The 18,765-nt window shown below is 42.0% G+C and overlaps 1 protein-coding gene across 6 annotated transcripts in view; it reads left to right on the top strand.

Annotated features, from left to right (window-relative positions):
* Window positions 1-293: 293 nt before the first annotated feature.
* LOC135094329 (uncharacterized) overlaps window positions 294-18,765 on the top strand; it is a 23,404-nt gene continuing 4,932 nt past the window's right edge. Inside the window, exons 1-18 of one of the 6 annotated variants that reach the window (XR_010263743.1) lie at window positions 294-723; window positions 1,090-1,127; window positions 1,443-2,903; window positions 3,863-4,072; window positions 4,392-4,472; window positions 4,666-4,789; window positions 5,356-5,488; window positions 6,714-6,925; window positions 7,517-7,597; window positions 7,779-7,902; window positions 8,487-8,619; window positions 9,865-10,076; window positions 10,578-10,658; window positions 10,856-10,979; window positions 11,418-11,857; window positions 12,117-12,249; window positions 12,554-12,654; window positions 12,878-12,978. Coding sequence is in view for 5 of the 6 variants with exons in the window: in XM_063994326.1 (XP_063850396.1) it covers window positions 10,610-10,658; window positions 10,856-10,979; window positions 11,418-11,706 (462 nt within the window). In the remaining variant the exon portion in view is untranslated. The other 5 variants (XM_063994326.1, XM_063994328.1, XM_063994329.1 and 2 more) reach the window with 5 other exon arrangements.

The following is an 18,765-nucleotide window of genomic DNA, read 5'->3' as shown; positions in this document are numbered from 1 at the left end:
TGAGGTCTTTCTCTGGTCTTTTTCAGAGGTGCGTATGTCTGCGAGTCAGCCCAACCAAAACCTCTTGTATCTTGCCTTATTCTGATAATAGGTTAGGTTAGGTTATTTAGTGTGGGGGTCTCTTTTCCTTACTAACAAAATTAACATAACCTGTCCCTTCTCGTCAAGCTGTCCGTGGGAGATGCCCCAAGACTCTCAGGTGTTTCTCAAGCATCCACTGCCAGTGTGGTGAGTCTCCTCTGCATTTCCTGCCTGTTAAATTACCTATTATATTGATGTGTTTTTTTTTCAGAATTTATTTGTTTATTTTATTTTAACCTGTGTGTGTGTGTGTGCTTGCTATCAGTTTCATAGGTAAATGTGTGGAAAGATTAATTCTAAGTAAAAATAAATATAGCTTTATTTTCTGTTCTAGTCTAACCTTCCCCTGTCTCATCTCTGCCTGTCAATTTCTGCTTCTCCCATGTGTATCTCAGCCTCTCCCAGTCTATCCCAGTCTCTCCCAATCCATCCCAGCCTCTCCCAGTGCATCCCAGCCTCTCCCAGTGCATCCCAGCCTCTCCCAGATCATCCCAGTCTCTCCCAATCCATCCCAGCCTCTCCCAGATCATCCCATCCTCTCCCAGACCATCCCAGCCTCTCTCAGTCCATCCCAGTAACCCCCTCCAGTCCATCCCAGCCTCTCCCAGCCTCTTAATTTTTGTGTGTGTGTGTGCCTTTTGAGTGAGTATTGAAATGTTTGGTTAAGTCAACATTCTGACCTGAGAGAAAATTATCACTTACTCCAAGATTTAGTTAATTTTAGGTCAGAAATTAATTTGAATAAGTGTAGTAAATTTGGTATTTTTGCGCATTCATTCATTGATTCATTAATTTGTGTGTTAAGGGAGAGTAGTCTTGTAGAGTCATTCACTCTTTCCTTCACAGTTTGTAAGAATGAGTGAAATAATTTATTGATGTGAACTAATGGATGTTTTTCCCCCCCCCTCTCTCTCTCTCTCTCTCTCTCTCTCTCTCTCTCTCTCTCTCTCTCTCTCTCTCTCTCTCTCTCTCTCTCTCTCTCTCTCTCTCTCTCTCTCTCCATAACAGCTAGGTCACCTTGAGTAGTCAGACGGGGCTCACTCAACGTAAGTGTTGTCTTGTTGTGTCTTGTCACTATAAACTGATGGATGGATATAATTGTTATATATATGTATATATAATTTTATTTATTACTTGTATGTACAATGACAACACCTTCAGATGACACAAATTTCCATGTGAATTTAATGTTGTCCTCCCTTTCCTCCATATCTTCCTTCCACGTTATTCCTCCATAAGTTATGCTTTCCTCAACCTTTTCTGAGTGACTATCATCTCAATTCAGTCAAAATAACCTTTGTTTTTATTTTATTTTTTTTCCTCTCAGAAGTGACTTAGTAATTGCAAATTTTGTGTTCCAGTGTTGCAGTGTTCGTGTTGCAGTGTTGCAGACTTTCACCCAAACAAGGGGAGTATTGTTTATTAATTGCATTGATTTTGTATATATATTGCTTGATGGGAGGTGGATGGTTGGCGGGTGGGTGGGGGAATCTGAGGGTACCTATGTAGGGTGTGTGTGTGTGTGTGTCTGTCTGTCTGTCTGTTTTTTTTTTTTTTTTTTTTTGTGTGTGTGTGTATTTTTTTTTATATATGTGTGTGTGTGTGTGTGTGTGTCTGTGTTTTTTTGTTGTTTGTGTGTGCGTGTGTGTGTGTGTGAGTGTATTTTATATGTGTGTGTGTGTGTGTGTGTAGGTATTAGGCCAGAATCTTAGAATATTTGACTTAGGTTAATAGAAGAGTGGTAGGTTAATAGAAGAGTGGTAAGTTGATGTTATTTATGAAAGGGTTAAGTAAGGCATAGAGAGACAGAGAGCTACTGATAGGATTAGGATGATAGGGAGTGTGAATGGTTAGCTCAGATTATATGGAGTGCTTCATTCCATATAATCAGAGCTTGTGTGGCATGCTGCACTGTTGCATACAAGTATCTTCTTATTTCCGTAGTGGTGGTGGTGCTGGTGGTAGTGGTGGTGGTGCTGGTGGTAGTGGTGGTGGTGGTGGTGGCACGTTATGAATGATATTTTTTTGTTTGTTTTTTTGGTTCGGGGGTATATAGTGTTTATAGATATATATATATATATATTTTTTTTTACCCAGATCTTTTGGTAAGAGGTCTGGGTTTATGTATGGATGTATGTACGTGTCTGGCCAGTATTTGGTAAGATGCTGGCTGGATTGTGTGTCCATGTGTGTGTGTGTGTGTGCGTGTGTGTGTGCGTGTGTGTGTATGTATGTATGTATGTATGTACGTGTCTGGCCAGTATTTGGTAAGATGCTGGCTGGATTGTGTGTCCATGCGTGTGTGTGTGTGTGTGTGTGTGCGTGTGTGTGTATGTATGTATGTATGTATGTACGTGTCTGGCCAGTATTTTGGTAAGATACTGGCTGGATTGTGTGTGTGTGTGTGTGTGTGTGTGTGTGCAATTTTCTTCTTTTAGGTTAACTAATTAGTTAAATAAATAAATAAATGAGAAAATAAATAAATAAATAAATGAGAAAATAGGTAAAAGTAATAATAAGAAAATTTGAAAGTAAATAAATATATAAATAAAAATATAGGAATATTTATGAGGTGGGGGAGCAGAAGGGGGGGTGGGTAAGCAAGATTAGGAGTGCTGGTAGAAGTAGGGGGTGAAGGGGCGGGTGAGGAAGCTGTATGGATGACCACAATAGGGGGGGCGGGTTGGGGTAGGATGTGGGTGATATATAATTTGCTAATATTTGAACCCTTTATATACCGACATGCATACTGACACATTTCTCTCAGACAGATAAGCCTGGCTGGTGAGAGAGAGAGGGAGTGGGGGGTTCTGTTTCATTATGTAAGTTTGAGGTGACGAGGTTGTCTGGCCAGCCTTGACCCAGTACATGTGATAGGCTTATTGGAATTCATCATTGTTCTTGCATTGTAATCGTTATTGTGTGTGTGTGTGTGTGTGTGTTTGTTATTAGTGTACTTTAAATTGTAGATGGTGTATTATTGAATTAACATAAAGTTAACATGAATTAACATAAAGCACAATTTTATTAGTATTTTTTGTTTATTTGTTTTAACCAAGACTTTAGTGTACAAGTTTTTGGTAAATAAATTGTTATTAACATTACTTACTGTTTTGAAACCTTTCTACTGTAGGAGTTTAAGTCACAGGAAGAAGTAAAGAGACATTGGTGTAAATATTGGATTGCATTAGAAAAAAAAAATAATAATTTTCCTCCCAAAGGTGAACAGTACTTATGGAGGCCTGAATGGTGGTGAGTCCATTCCAGACTATTCCAGTCACCCACCACTCTTTGACAACTAATTCCTCCTTACTTACTAATTCCTTCTTACTTACTACTACTACTACTACGACTACTACAGCTGGCCACACACATTTAAAGCCATTTTTTAAAATTTTTACAAAGTTTAGACATAGACAGATAAAAGAATTTGTTTGTTGAATGCCTAATTGCTTCATTTCTGGTATTTTAATATATTTTTTAATTGTTAGGGTGTTCAAGGTGTTTTTTCATAATATTAGTGATAGTTTTGTAGGCTTTGCTTATTTATGTCTGATTTTTTATCTATTAATCTCTCAGTGTACCCATTTATCTAAGTATCTGCTGGACCTAACTTAACTAGGCCTATCTGTTTCTCTCTCAATGTCGATCTATTTACCTAATCTAACCATCTATCTCTCAGTCTATTTAACTTTCTGTTTAACCATTTATCTATGTCTCTATCTCAATCTATGTAACTAAGTACCTACCTAATCTAACCATCTCTATCTCTCTCTCTCAGAATGTGGATGAGGGGACAAGAGAGCCAGTGTTCCAAGTACCACCACCATCACCACTGCCACCACCACCACCACCATCAGGAGCACAGATTCACTGAAGTCTCTACCAAGATTTCTTTGAGTTTTTTGATAAATTTAACTTCCAGGAGAGAGAGAGATGCTGATTGTTAAAGGCAGTGTGTGAAGCCTGCCCACTGTCTTTGTATATACAGGTTAGGGTGTGTGTGTGTGTGTGTGAGCGTTTTGTATCCTCCACACTGCTTGTCTTAATCTAGCTTGCCAAACTAAATGAAGTCATCCACAGCCACAGCCTTATTCTTCCTTTCATTTGTATCTACACAGTCCTATGAGCAGCTCCTCTTCCTCCTCCTCCTCCTCCTCCTCCTCCTCCTCTTAATGTTTTCTCTTTCACTGCTGTTCATGAAAGTGTAGAAGAAATATTAGTTATATCTGGCAGTGATCAGACCTCATGTACAGGTGTGGTCCCTTACTACAGACACAGCCTAAGGTAACCTAACCCAATCATTTCAGAAGGTGGAATTTGAGTCGGCCAAGCCTCAGAAATGCAGGAAGGATTAGCGGTGATGACTGCAGGCTGCCATCGACCCGCAGGTAATTACCACATACTGCCGGTGCCCTTGTCACACATCGGAACGCTGCCCTAATTTATGGTTTTATCCTTTTGTTTGTTTATTTATTTATTTATTTATTTATTTATTTATTACCTCTCAACTCATTAAGTCTATCTACCTGACAGCTTTGTGTACAGAAACACTTACCTACTGACTCGCTGACTTGCTTCCAGGTGTGATGGTGCCCGACCAGCTGGTACACATCAGTGAGATGGTGGTGGTGCTGGAAAACAGCTGGTTTGCCAAGTGCAGCGTCAGGCAGGCTGCCCGCCCACACAGTCACCAGAAGGATCACAGGTAAGGCAGAGAGGGGAGAGGCATGACAGGGTGATATTGAGAGAGAGAGAGAGAGAGAGAGAGAGAGAGAGAGAGAGAGAGAGAGAGAGAGAGAGAGAGAGAGAGAGAGAGAGAGATTGTGTGATTATAAAGTAGAAAGGATGAAGGTGTTAGTCTGTGTGTGCAAGAGGAACAGAGATAGATTATTCCTCCTGCTGGTCTGGCTTTCTACTGTCTATTTGTCTGGTCAACTGTCTATATTATTTTATATTCCTGCTGGTCTGGTCTATTTATATTATTCCTCCTGCTGAATCCACTATTTTTCTCCACTAATGTATTATTCCACTATGTCAGCCAATGTTAAATACAGTTACTTTGCATGTTTAAACTTCAATGTTCCCTTTATGTGTGACAATAACAGTTTCAATCTTGGATATGATATGTCACTCAGTCATTCAGTCAGTCAGTCACTCAGTCACACAGTTATTCATCAATGAGTGAGTCCTACCTTCACTGTATACCCAGTGTGTATACAGTGACAGATTTCACTCACTCACTCACCCCTCCCACCTGCTTCCCACCCCCAGGTCATCACAGGAATCAAATGCAGCATCAGTATGGCTCACCAAACACTTCCCCTCACACTGGTGGTGTTGACCTGCCTTGTGAACACCTGATCTCCTGTGCTCCTGTCCTTCACAGCTCTCCAGGTGACATCAGGTAAGTCAGACACCTATCTTTCACCTGAATAGCTCTCTCAATCCCTAGTGGAAAGGCTGCTGCTACTACTACTACTACTACTACTACTACTACTACTACTACTACTACTAATAATAATAATAATAATAATAAAAGGCAAAAGGAGTACACTACAGGGGGCCAAGGACACACCACAGCTGCCCACATACATATTTAAGTCATTTTTTATGGATTTTTACAAAGTTTAGACATAGACAGATAGAAGAATTTGTTTGTTGAATGCCTAATTGCCTCATTTCTGGTATTTTAATGATTTTTTAATTGTTAGGCAAGGCGCACATTGAGACGCAGGGCAGCACAGAGCAGGGCAGACGCAGGGCAGGGCAGGGCAGGGCAGCACAGCGCAGCACAGGCGTGGTGCGCACATTGAGAAGCAGGCTGTCGTCCTGTGCGGTAGTGTTGATCATGGCTGTTGCCAAAAATGACTTTGGAAACCTTAGTTCCGATTCCGACTCAGAAAACGAGTTGGAGAAAGTAACGTTATTATATGACATTTGTAGAGCAAAGAGGTCAGTGTGGAGGAGTGAATACTTGGAGAAGAGGAAAACACATGGAGAATTTGCCCATAACTCGTTCTTATAAGTTCCTCTCATATAATGAGGATGACTAGTGTCATACAGCACTCTTTGATGGCGAACAGCCTCTATGAGTTGCTCTGTGGACGACATTGTGAGTACTGAAGAGCAAGTTGCTATCGAGCTGCGCCGCACGTGGCACAGGAAACTGCGTTGGAACGACTGCGTGGCGCTGGCCGGCACAGGTCTGCATCTGTGCTGTGCTGTCCTGCGTGTCAATATGCGTGCTTAGGTTTAAACCGGTGAGATGCAGTTTTCTGCCCTGCTCTGTGCTGTGTCACCTGTGTTGCCTGCGTCTCAATGTGCGCCCGGCCTTAGGGTGTTCAAGGGTTTTTTTCATAATATTAGTGATAGTTTTGCAGGCTCTGCTTATTTATCTGTCTGTTATTTTATCTATTAATCTCTCAGTTTACCCATTTATCTAAGTATCTGCTGGACCTAACCTAACTAGGCCTATCTCTGCTTGTCTCAATGTCTATCTGTTTACCTAATCTAACCATCTATCTCTCAGTCTATTTAACTTTCTGTTTAACCATTTATCTATCTCTCTGTCTCAATCTATGTAACTAAGTACTACCTAACCTAACCATCTCTCTCTCTCTCTTTCTCAGATGTGGATGAGGGGACAAGAGAGCCAGTGTTCCAAGTACCACCACCATCACCACTGCCACCACCACCACCACCATCAGGAGCACAGATTCACTGAAGTCTCTACCAAGATTTCTTTGAGTTTTTTGATAAATTTAACTTCCAGGAGAGAGAGAGACAGAGATGATTGTTACTGGCAGTGTGTGAAGCCTGCCCACTGTCTTTGTATATACAGGTTAGGGTGTATGTGTGTGTGTGTGTGTGTGTGTGTGTGAGTGTGTGTGTGTTTTGTATCCTCCACACTGCTTGTCTTAATCTAGCTTGCCAAACTAAATGAAGTCATCCACAGCCACAGCCTTATTCTTCCTTTCATTTGTATCTACACAGTCCTATGAGCAGCTCTTCCTCCTCCTCCTCCTCCTCCTCCTCCTCCTCCTCCTCCTCCTTCTCCTCCTCCTCCTCCTCCTCCTCCTCCTCCTCCTCCTCCTCCTCCTCCTCCTCCTCCTCTTCCTCCTCCTCGTCTTCCTTCTATTATTCCTGTTTCCTTGTATGTCTTATTCCTCCTCCTCCTCCTCCTCCTCCTCCTCCTCCTCCTCCTCCTCCTCCTCCTCGTCTTCCTTCTATTATTCCTGTTTCCTTGTATGTCTTATTCCTCCTCCTCCTCCTCCTCCTCCTCCTCCTCCTCCTCTTAATGTTTTCTCTTTCACTGCTGTTCATGAAAGTGTTGAAGAAATATTAGTTATATCTGGCAGTGATCAGACCTCATGTGCAGATGTGGTCCCTTACTACAGACACAGCCTAAGGTAACCTAACCCAATCATTTCAGAAGGTGGAATTTGAGTCGGCCAAGCCTCAGAAATGCAGGAAGGATTAGCGGTGATGACTGCAGGCTGCCATCGACCCGCAGGTAATTACCACATACTGCCGGTGCCCTTGTCACACATCGGAACGCTGCCCTAATTTATGGTTTTATCCTTTTGTTTGTTTATTTATTTATTTATTTATTTATTACCTCTCAACTCATTAAGTCTATCTACCTGACAGCTTTGTGTACAGAAACACCTACTGACTCACTGACTTGCTTCCAGGTGTGATGGTGCCCGACCAGCTGGTACACATCAGTGAGATGGTGGTGGTGCTGGAAAACAGCTGGTTTGCCAAGTGCAGCGTCAGGCAGGCTGCCCGCCCACACAGTCACCAGAAGGATCACAGGTAAGGCAGAGAGGGGAGAGGCATGACAGGGTGATATTGAGAGAGAGAGAGAGAGAGAGAGAGAGAGAGAGAGAGAGAGAGAGAGAGAGAGAGAGAGAGAGAGAGAGAGAGAGAGAGAGAGAGAGAGAGAGAGAGAGATTGTGTGATTATAAAGTAGAAAGGATGAAGGTGTTAGTCTGTGTGTGCAAGAGGAACAGAGATAGATTATTCCTCCTGCTGGTCTGGCTTTCTACTGTCTATTTGTCTGGTCAACTGTCTATATTATTTTATATTCCTGCTGGTCTGGTCTATTTATATTATTCCTCCTGCTGAATCCACTATTTTTCTCCACTAATGTATTATTCCACTATGTCAGCCAATGTTAAATACAGTTACTTTGCATGTTTAAACTTCAATGTTCCCTTTATGTGTGACAATAACAGTTTCAATCTTGGATATGATATGTCACTCAGTCATTCAGTCAGTCAGTCACTCAGTCACACAGTTATTCATCAATGAGTGAGTCCTACCTTCACTGTATACCCAGTGTGTATACAGTGACAGATTTCACTCACTCACCCCTCCCACCTGCTTCCCACCCCCAGGTCATCACAGGAATCAAATGCAGCATCAGTATGGCTCACCAAACACTTCCCCTCACACTGGTGGTGTTGACCTGCCTTGTGAACACCTGATCTCCTGTGCTCCTGTCCTTCACAGCTCTCCAGGTGACATCAGGTAAGTCAGACACCTATCTTTCACCTGAATAGCTCTCTCTCAATCCCTAGTGGAAAGGCTGCTGCTACTACTACTACTACTACTACTACTACTACTACTACTACTACTACTACTACTACTACTACTACTACTACTACTAATAATAATAATAAAAGGCAAAAGGAGTACACTACAGGGGGCCAAGGACACACCACAGCTGCCCACATACATATTTAAGTCATTTTTTATGGATTTTTACAAAGTTTAGACATAGACAGATAGAAGAATTTGTTTGTTGAATGCCTAATTGCCTCATTTCTGGTATTTTAATGATTTTTTAATTGTTAGGCAAGGCGCACATTGAGACGCAGGGCAGCACAGAGCAGGGCAGACGCAGGGCAGGGCAGGGCAGGGCAGCACAGCGCAGCACAGGCGTGGTGCGCACATTGAGAAGCAGGCTGTCGTCCTGTGCGGTAGTGTTGATCATGGCTGTTGCCAAAAATTACTTTGGAAACCTTAGTTCCGATTCCGACTCAGAAAACGAGTTGGAGAAAGTAACGTTATTATATGACATTTGTAGAGCAAAGAGGTCAGTGTGGAGGAGTGAATACTTGGAGAAGAGGAAAACACATGGAGAATTTGCCCATAACTCGTTCTTATAAGTTCCTCTCATATAATGAGGATGACTAGTGTCATACAGCACTCTTTGATGGCGAACAGCCTCTATGAGTTGCTCTGTGGACGACATTGTGAGTACTGAAGAGCAAGTTGCTATCGAGCTGCGCCGCACGTGGCACAGGAAACTGCGTTGGAACGACTGCGTGGCGCTGGCCGGCACAGGTCTGCATCTGTGCTGTGCTGTCCTGCGTGTCAATATGCGTGCTTAGGTTTAAACCGGTGAGATGCAGTTTTCTGCCCTGCTCTGTGCTGTGTCGCCTGTGTTGCCTGCGTCTCAATGTGCGCCCGGCCTTAGGGTGTTCAAGGGTTTTTTTCATAATATTAGTGATAGTTTTGCAGGCTCTGCTTATTTATCTGTCTGTTATTTTATCTATTAATCTCTCAGTTTACCCATTTATCTAAGTATCTGCTGGACCTAACCTAACTAGGCCTATCTCTGCTTGTCTCAATGTCTATCTGTTTACCTAATCTAACCATCTATCTCTCGGTCTATTTAACTTTCTGTTTAACCATTTATCTATCTCTCTGTCTCAATCTATGTAACTAAGTACTACCTAACCTAACCATCTCTCTCTCTCTCTCTCTCAGATGTGGATGAGGGGACAAGAGAGCCAGTGTTCCAAGTACCACCACCATCACCACTGCCACCACCACCACCACCATTAGGAGCACAGATTCACTGAAGTCTCTACCAAGATTTCTTTGAGTTTTTTGATAAATTTAACTTCCAGGAGAGAGAGAGACAGAGATGATTGTTACTGGCAGTGTGTGAAGCCTGCCCACTGTCTTTGTATATACAGGTTAGGGTGTGTGTGTGCATGTGTGTGTGTGTGTGTGTGTGTGTGAGTGTGTGTGTGTTTTGTATCCTCCACACTGCTTGTCTTAATCTAGCTTGCCAAACTAAATGAAGTCATCCACAGCCACAGCCTTATTCTTCCTTTCATTTGTATCTACACAGTCCTATGAGCAGCTCTTCCTCCTCCTCCTCCTCCTCCTCCTCCTCCTCCTCCTCCTCCTCCTCCTCCTCCTCGTCTTCCTTCTATTATTCCTGTTTCCTTGTATGTCTTATTCCTCCTCCTCCTCCTCCTCCTCGTCTTCCTTCTATTATTCCTGTTTCCTTGTATGTCTTATTCCTCCTCCTCCTCCTCCTCCTCCTCCTCCTCTTAATGTTTTCTCTTTCACTGCTGTTCATGAAAGTGTAGAAGAAATATTAGTTATATCTGGCAGTGATCAGACCTCATGTACAGGTGTGGTCCCTTACTACAGACACAGCCTAAGGTAACCTAACCCAATCATTTCAGAAGGTGGAATTTGAGTCGGCCAAGCCTCAGAAATGCAGGAAGGATTAGCGGTGATGACTGCAGGCTGCCATCGACCCGCAGGTAATTACCACATACTGCCGGTGCCCTTGTCACACATCGGAACGCTGCCCTAATTTATGGTTTTATCCTTTTGTTTGTTTATTTATTTATTTATTTATTTATTTATTTATTTATTACCTCTCAACTCATTAAGTCTATCTACCTGACAGCTTTGTGTACAGAAACACTTACCTACTGACTCGCTGACTTGCTTCCAGGTGTGATGGTGCCCGACCAGCTGGTACACATCAGTGAGATGGTGGTGGTGCTGGAAAACAGCTGGTTTGCCAAGGGCAGCGCCAGGCAGGCTGCCTGCCCACACAGTCACCAGAAGGATCACAGGTAAGGCAGAGAGGGGAGAGGCATGACAGGGTGATATTGAGAGAGAGAGAGAGAGAGAGAGAGAGATTGAGATTGTGTGATTATAAAGTAGAAAGGATGAAAGTGTTAGTCTGTGTGTGCAAGAGGAACAGAGATAGATTATTCCTTCTGCTGGTCTGGCTTTCTACTGTCTATTTGTCTGGTATAATGTCTATATTTATATTATTCCTGCTGGTCTGGTCTATTTATATTATTGCTCCTGCTGAATCCACTATTTTTCTCCACTAATGTATTATTCCACTATGATATTCCAATGACAGATTTCAGTTCTTCAGTATTTTGAGCAGTTCTGAAGTTCCAGTGACAGGTATAACTTCCTCACCAGACTTATCAGTGGTGTGTTGAGATGTTCCACTGACAGGTATAGCTGCATCTGACTCACCAATACTTTGCTGTAAGGTTCCATTCACAGGTAAAGCCTCATCAGACACAACACAGAGTGCAGCTTCTTCTGAGATACCAGTGGTCTGAAGTGAAGCTGCAAGAAGTTTTCCCAGCACAGATCTTCACTTACATTTCTGTTGCCAGCACATCTCCCGTCAGGTCTTGGGAGCACCGGGTGTTGTTCGGCAGGAAGGAGGCCAGGTTGTTAGGGCACGGCCTCACCCCACTGTCGCGCACACCCACAGGCATGAGGGGTGCCAGCCAGCAGGCCACGTCCCCAACACAGCTCCCACCTGCATCCTGACCTCATTCAGCATCAACACCAGCCACACAGAAAAGTGATGCTCCTGCAACAGCTGACGTTTACCTTTGCCAGTCACCTCGTCCATGCTGAACTGCTCCACCAGCACCTTTGAAGCAGCTGTCCTACATCCTCCTGGAAGCAACAGCATACAGTATGATCAACACAACTGTATTTCAGCCAATGTTAAATACAATTACTTTGCATCTTTAAACTTCAATCTTTCCTTTATGTGTGACAATAACAGTTTCAATCTTGGATATGATATGTCACTCAGTCATTCAGTCAGTCAGTCACTCAGTCACACAGTTATTCATCAATGAGTGAGTCCTACCTTCACTGTATACCCAGTGTGTATACAGTGACAGATTTCACTCACTCACTCACCCCTCCCACCTGCTTCCCACCCCCAGGTCATCACAGGAATCAAATGCAGCATCAGTATGGCTCACCAAACACTTCCCCTCACACTGGTGGTGTTGACCTGCCTTGTGAACACCTGATCTCCTGTGCTCCTGTCCTTCACAGCTCTCCAGGTGACATCAGGTAAGTCAGACACCTATCTTTCACTTAATAGCTCTCTCAACCCCTAGTGGAAAGGCTACTACTACTACTACTACTACTACAGCTGGCCCCACACATTTAAAGTCATTTTTTTTTATTTTTACAAAGTTTAGACATAGACAGATAGAAGAATTTGTTTATTGAATGCCTAATTGCCTCATTTCTGGTATTTTAATATATTTTTTAATTGTTAGGGTGTTCAAGGGTTTTTTCATAATATTAGTGATAGTTTTGCAGGCTCTGCTTATTTATCTGTCACACTCAGACTTTCCTTTCCTCCACTTAGCTGAGTGCAGCTGTCGGTGACTGCAGGAATGGACCTCAGATGGTGGATACAGCATTACCAAGTCAAGAAGGAGACACTGTGATGTGGCTGCAGGTGGATAGGTGAGGCATTGTTCTAGTGTTGTTGTGAGGTGTTCCATTACCTTGAAATCCACAGGCCTTGTTACCTTGCATGCATGTTCAACAAAAGTCAAAGCTAATGAGAAACTTGCTTTTATAAAACAGCTTGCTACCCAACAAAGCAAAGGATTATATTTATTTATTTATAGTCTTTCACTATTCCATAATTCAAGCCAGTGAATCTAATCTCTTTCTTTCTATACAGATACCAGGATATGTGACCACCACCACCACCATTGGAGATGCTCCTCCCTAGTTGCACATTACGGCCCTGTTGTGTACCCTGGTGGCCTTCATAGTTGACCGGTGAGTACGTATATATGTTGAGGGTTGCTGTGCTCTCAGTCACTGTCTTCCGAGGCCACAGAGAGTTTCTCCTGTTGATACTGTAGAAATGTTGTGTATCTGTCAGAAGAACCATAAAAAAACTCTCTTGAAAACCTGTGTCTCTTCAACTAGAGACTTTGGGAAGTAGTGGAGGTGTGGCCAGACTTGTTTCAGAATGTACCAGAAAGTCTAACCTGATTTTCTTGTTAATATTGGGATTTTTATTGGAGTTAAAAGGAAGTTTGATATTTTATGAATATTTATTTATTTGGTGAATTCAATGAAGTTTGACAAAGTTATATTCAAAGTAATTACAAACACACACACACACACACACACACACACACACACACACACACACACACACACACACACACACACACACTACAGGTCTTAACCAATGCATCATAAATTTTTGTGTATAGTTACATTGTGCTTAGTATTTTGCAAACAGCATCTTTAATAATTTTATTGCATGCCTAAAAAAAAAAAAATTCAAGCAACATAACTTAATATTTGTGTTTGTTTATGTGCATGGCTCTAAATAATATATGTTTGTGTGTTTGTGTGTTAGTTGGCTTGTGTGTGTCTGTGGTTTGCTATTGGTTCAGTACATCTGTGCCTGGCCTGGTCTGAAACGTGGCTGCTTTACAATGTTTTCTGGCACAGAGGAAGAAATGGTGTGCTGTTCTTCTGTTTTGTCCTGACTGAGAAGCTGTTGTGCTTTTTTTTCCTTGTTCTGCGTTGCTGTGCTTCAAGGGGTAGACTTGCCTGTCCTCCATTGTCCTGTGTCTGTCATGCTTGTTGTATAGTCAGTAAAACACCTTTTGTTCTGTCTTGCCCTGAATGGTCTGTTGTGCTTGTTGTGTCTCTCAGATCTTCCACATTCTCTTCTTCTCTTATTTTTTCTGATAATTTCATTTGACTTTAATTCTTTTCATCTATCAACACCAATATACCACACCACACCACACCACCACCACCACCACCACCACCACCACCACCTGCATCACACTCAGACTTTCCTTTCCTCCACTTAGCTGAGTGCAGCTGTCAGTGACTGCAGGAATGGACCTCAGATGGTGGACACAGCATTACCAAGTCAAGAAGTTGTCCAGTATTATATCTCTGCTCTCAAACAAGCAATGACCAGTGGTGGTGTTGTTCATGTCTGGCTTGTGTGTGTGTGTGTGTGTGTGTGTGTGTGTGTGTGTGTGTGTGTGTGTGAGTTTGTTCATCCATTATGATTTGAAGAGATTGTGTTTGTATTTTTATTGTGGTACTCCGTGATTATACTTTGAAATTATACGGCCTTAAAATTGACCTTTACCCTCGTAGTGACCTCTGCTTGACCCTGTGTGGTAGTGGAGTGAGGCTTGTGACAGTTAGGTATGGAGGAATTGGTTGTCAAAAAGAGTGGTGGGTGACTGGAATAGTCTGGAATGGACTCACCACCAGTCAGGTTGTCAGAGGTCAGTCAACACCCAGCTTTAAAAGAAGGGATTTGCTCGCCGGAAGTCCACAGATCCGGAACGGCCCAAGAACGCACACACGGGTGCTGTTGCCGTGAGCCGAGCCCCAATCCTTCCTCTTTCCACGCGTAATCTCTTCTTGGCCGATGCTTCTCCTTGTTATTTTAATTTGTGGTTAAGGACCAGCACCTCAGTGGCTCCTTTTTCATCTGCTTTAAAATAAGGAAACAGAGAGAGAACATTTGAACATTTATTAATAACTAAGTTACATTTAGGAGGTATATACATAGTGAGGTTTAATGTGCCTGTTGTAGTTAGCCTTTTTAAAGCAGAGGTTTAAAGTAGTGTGGTAGATATGATAAGAAGAAGAGTCTGGATACACTATTGCTTTAGAATGAGGTAATAATTCAAATTAGTAGGTAGCTAAGATCAGATTTTAAAATTTTGTTTTAAATGTGGTGATAGAGGGTGCATCCTGAATTTGGAGAGGCACAGAGTTCCATACAGGAGGCCCTACATAAGAAAGTGAGTGGTTAAATTGGTTAAGTCGATGAGGGGGAGAATGGTGAGGTTAGACATACTAGCCTATCTTCAAAAGTTTTCTTATTCATATTCATTCACTCCTTGGGTCACTAAATAGCAATGGCAACAGTGACAAGGCATTATTACTTACAGGAAAGAGTCGGCCTCCAGCATTACTTTGGGCTGGACGTACCGTAGCTTGCGTTCACTGTCGTCGCAGATCACCCGGGCCAGGCTTGTCTTGCGGAGCTCGTACAGTCGTTCTGAAAGTGTGGTTCGGTTTAAGCTGTGTGTTTCTGAATGCATGGAACAGTTCAGGGCTCCCTTCCTAAATATATGGTAGTATTGTTGAATTATTAATTTATTATAATACTGTAGCCCAAATAATGAACAAAAGGCCATAAGAACACAAGAAAGGCTGATATTGACAAACATAAGATAAAAAAGGAAGGAGAATTGAAAGAAACAAGAAGGAACTGAGAGGAAGAAGAAGGAAAATAGACAGTAATGTTTATAATTTGAATAACCCATAGACAACAAGAGAACAGAGAAGACCTGCTGTTTCTGGACACAAGGCAAACAAGAGGAAATAGCAAGGGGGTAGGAAACACATCAACAACCATTGTAACATAAATTTATACTAAGAATAGCTGGTATTTTAAATGGACTTAATAGATGTATAGTCCTTGCAATCTCAGTTTATGATTTCAAGCAGGTGAAAACACACACACACACACACACACACACACACACACACACACACACACACACATGATTAGGTAGAGAACAGACACAGGAAAAAGGTATATTCATTGAAATCTTGCAAAATGATCTTAGTATGGCCCAGAATACAGATCATTTAAGGTCAAGTTGCATGAAATTTATTTATTTAGAGGTATTTATTTATGTTGGTATATGTTGACCTCAGCAAGACCCAGGACACAAGGTCATTCAAAGTCAGATGTATTGCTGTTTTGACCTCAGCAGACCCAGAATGAAAGGTCATTGAAGGTCAAATTATGTTTATGAAGCTTTTCTATTTCATTTAGTGAGATGTGTGTGTGTGTGTGTGTGTGTTATATGCTTTTTGTTTGTTAGGGGACAAGAGAGTTGTGAGAGAGTAGCGTTTATTCTGAAGCATAGTGACCCTGGTGGCATTTTCACTACTACTATTGATTTTATCTATCTCAGGGAAGGTTAGGTTAGGTTAAACTAGGTTAGGGTAGGTTAGGATATCGCACCACCTTTCTTTGTTAATCTTACCAATTATTATTTTTGGTACTTTGAACTATCTTAGCCTAACCTAACCTTAAATAAATAAACAAATAGAATAAATAAACAAATATAAACTTACCTGATTGATTCTGCTCTTTGTTGATATTGGCAATCTTCTTCCGTGAGTGGGACAGCACTTGACAAGTTTACAACTTGTTCTTCAGTTCTTTTCACATGTAAATTGCAGGCATGCATTTACAGTTCATAAGGTCTTCCCATGCAGGTTTCTTATCTGCATGGGTCAGGGAAGCGTGAAACCGTCCCTTTACTATACATTGTTTTTATGCCATGATGTTAACCAAACGCACTGTTTCATCATTTGACCAGTTTGGTTCCTCCTGAGTGTTTGGAGTTGGGTCCATGGAGTTTAAATTGTTGTTGTCAGGTCTTGTTTACATATGAGCACATACTTCTTTCGAATGGCACACATTTACAGTAATACTCATATGTAGATAAATAATACTTTAATATAATAACAGCTAAGGCATTGCAAAATAAGAACATGAGAAATTAATGCTGGAAAAAATACGAAAAAGACCAGAGATGAGCGCTCAAATAATTATAAGAAAGAAAATCCTAGAATATATAAGCCCGCGGTCTCTTGGTGGGTCATGTAGGTTCGCTTCAAGTGACACAAATTCATGTATATAATTGGATTGCTTCATCATTTACAGCTAAGGCATTGCAAAATAAGAACATGAGAAATCAATAATGGGAAAAATACGAGAAAGGGCCACAGATGAGCGGTAAAATAATTATAAGAAAGAAAATCCTATAATATTTAAGCCACTGGTCTCTTGCACTATGGAGTCATGTAGGGAGTCGCTTTAAGGTACGCCTTGGCTTGAAAATGTGACGTTTTTTTCGTTTCCCTTCCTTCAGCTACGCTTTCCCCGCGGTGAGTGGAAAGGTTAAGGTTAAGGTGCCTCAGTGTGGAGTTAAATTGAGGAATAACTTAGAACAGATATTTGTATATTTTGGATTTTTTTTTTTTTTTTTTTTTTGAGGTGAACGTTTTGCTAGGCATTTGTTAGGCTGGACTGTAGTGTTGTCTCTTCTCTCATTCCCTCCTTCTCCTTTGTATAAGGTTATTAATTTGATAGTGTATGGCAAGATGTGTTGAGTGATAACTACAGGTTGGGGTGTGGAGTTGGATCCGGTTGTGCCCAGCAATGGGTGATCTTTAACCCTTTCACTGTGACACAAAGCAATTAGCAGTGCCAGAAGCAATGTGTCAAGTCTTTATAAGCATAACTGTAACAGAAATTAATAACTGGGAACCCATTTTGACTAAGCCATAAGCCCAGCGTGTAGTGAGGTGTCTCATTAGGGTACTTGTGTAGGATTGGGGTCCCGGGGTGGCTTAGCCCATAAGTTGCCTATGCTAGTTGCCAGGCATGGCAACAGGAATGAACAACTGGGAACCCATTTTCACTAAACCATAAGCTCTGTCATCCTGGGACCACATTCCTTCATGAGTGCTACCTGCTTAGCTTGGTGGTGCTGGTGGTGGTGTTGGTGGTTACCTTAATGTCTGTCTGTCTCCTCCTCCTCCTCCTCCTCCTCCTCCTCCTCCTCCTCCCCACCACCCCTGCCGAGAGGTGAGTGTATGTTTATTCTGATTTCCTATTCTGTTTATTTCTCAGTTTTAGGACTTTATATAATGTTTTTTTTAGACTTGTCAAGGCTAGCTGATTAACCCTGACTACATGGCAAGATGTGTTGACTGATAACTACAGGTTGGGGTTTGGAGTTGGATCTGGTTGTGCCCCAGCAATGGGTGATCTTTAACCCTTTCACTGTGACACAAAGCAATTAAAAGCAGTGCCAGAAGCAATGTGTCAAGTCTTTATAAGCATAACTAACAGAAATTAATAACTGGGAACACATTTTCACTAAGCCATAAGCCCAGCGTGTAGTGAGGTGTCTCATTAGGGTACTTGTGTAGGATTGGGGTCCTGGGGTGGCTTAGCCCATAAGTTGCCTATGCTAGTTGCCAGGCATGGCAACAGGAATGAACAACTGGGAACCCATTTTCACTAAACCATAAGCTTTGTCATCCTGGGACCACATTCCTTCATGAGTGCTACTTGGTTGGTGGCATTGGTGGTTAGGTTAATGTCTCCCTGAGGTGTGTGTGTGTGTGTGTGTGAATGAATCATTTTTCACATTCCTGAAAATGTAAGAATGAGAAATAGAATGTTATGAAAACAGGAAATTTCTAGTCTAACCACATGAACTTTGGTGTTTTTCAGAACACTCTTAAGGTCATTAACCTAAGCTAAACTACCCATGGGGGCTTTTCCCTCCATGGACCTCCTTCATTAACCTAACTTAACCAAAAATTACCCAGCCTAACCAAACTTTACATTACCCGAGAACCGAACGTAACCTAACCCAACACAACGTAACGTTATGTAACCTAAAGAACCCAGGGGGGCTTTGCCCTGCATACTCCCTGTTTATGGCTAGTAATGTTAGCTTTTTTTACACCACC

The sequence above is a fragment of the Scylla paramamosain genome, chromosome 45 (genome assembly GCF_035594125.1).
Source record: "Scylla paramamosain isolate STU-SP2022 chromosome 45, ASM3559412v1, whole genome shotgun sequence".
Taxonomy (NCBI): domain Eukaryota; kingdom Metazoa; phylum Arthropoda; class Malacostraca; order Decapoda; family Portunidae; genus Scylla; species Scylla paramamosain.
The sequence above is the reverse complement of the archived record's forward strand: the minus strand, read 5'-3'. Positions and strand labels throughout refer to the sequence as shown.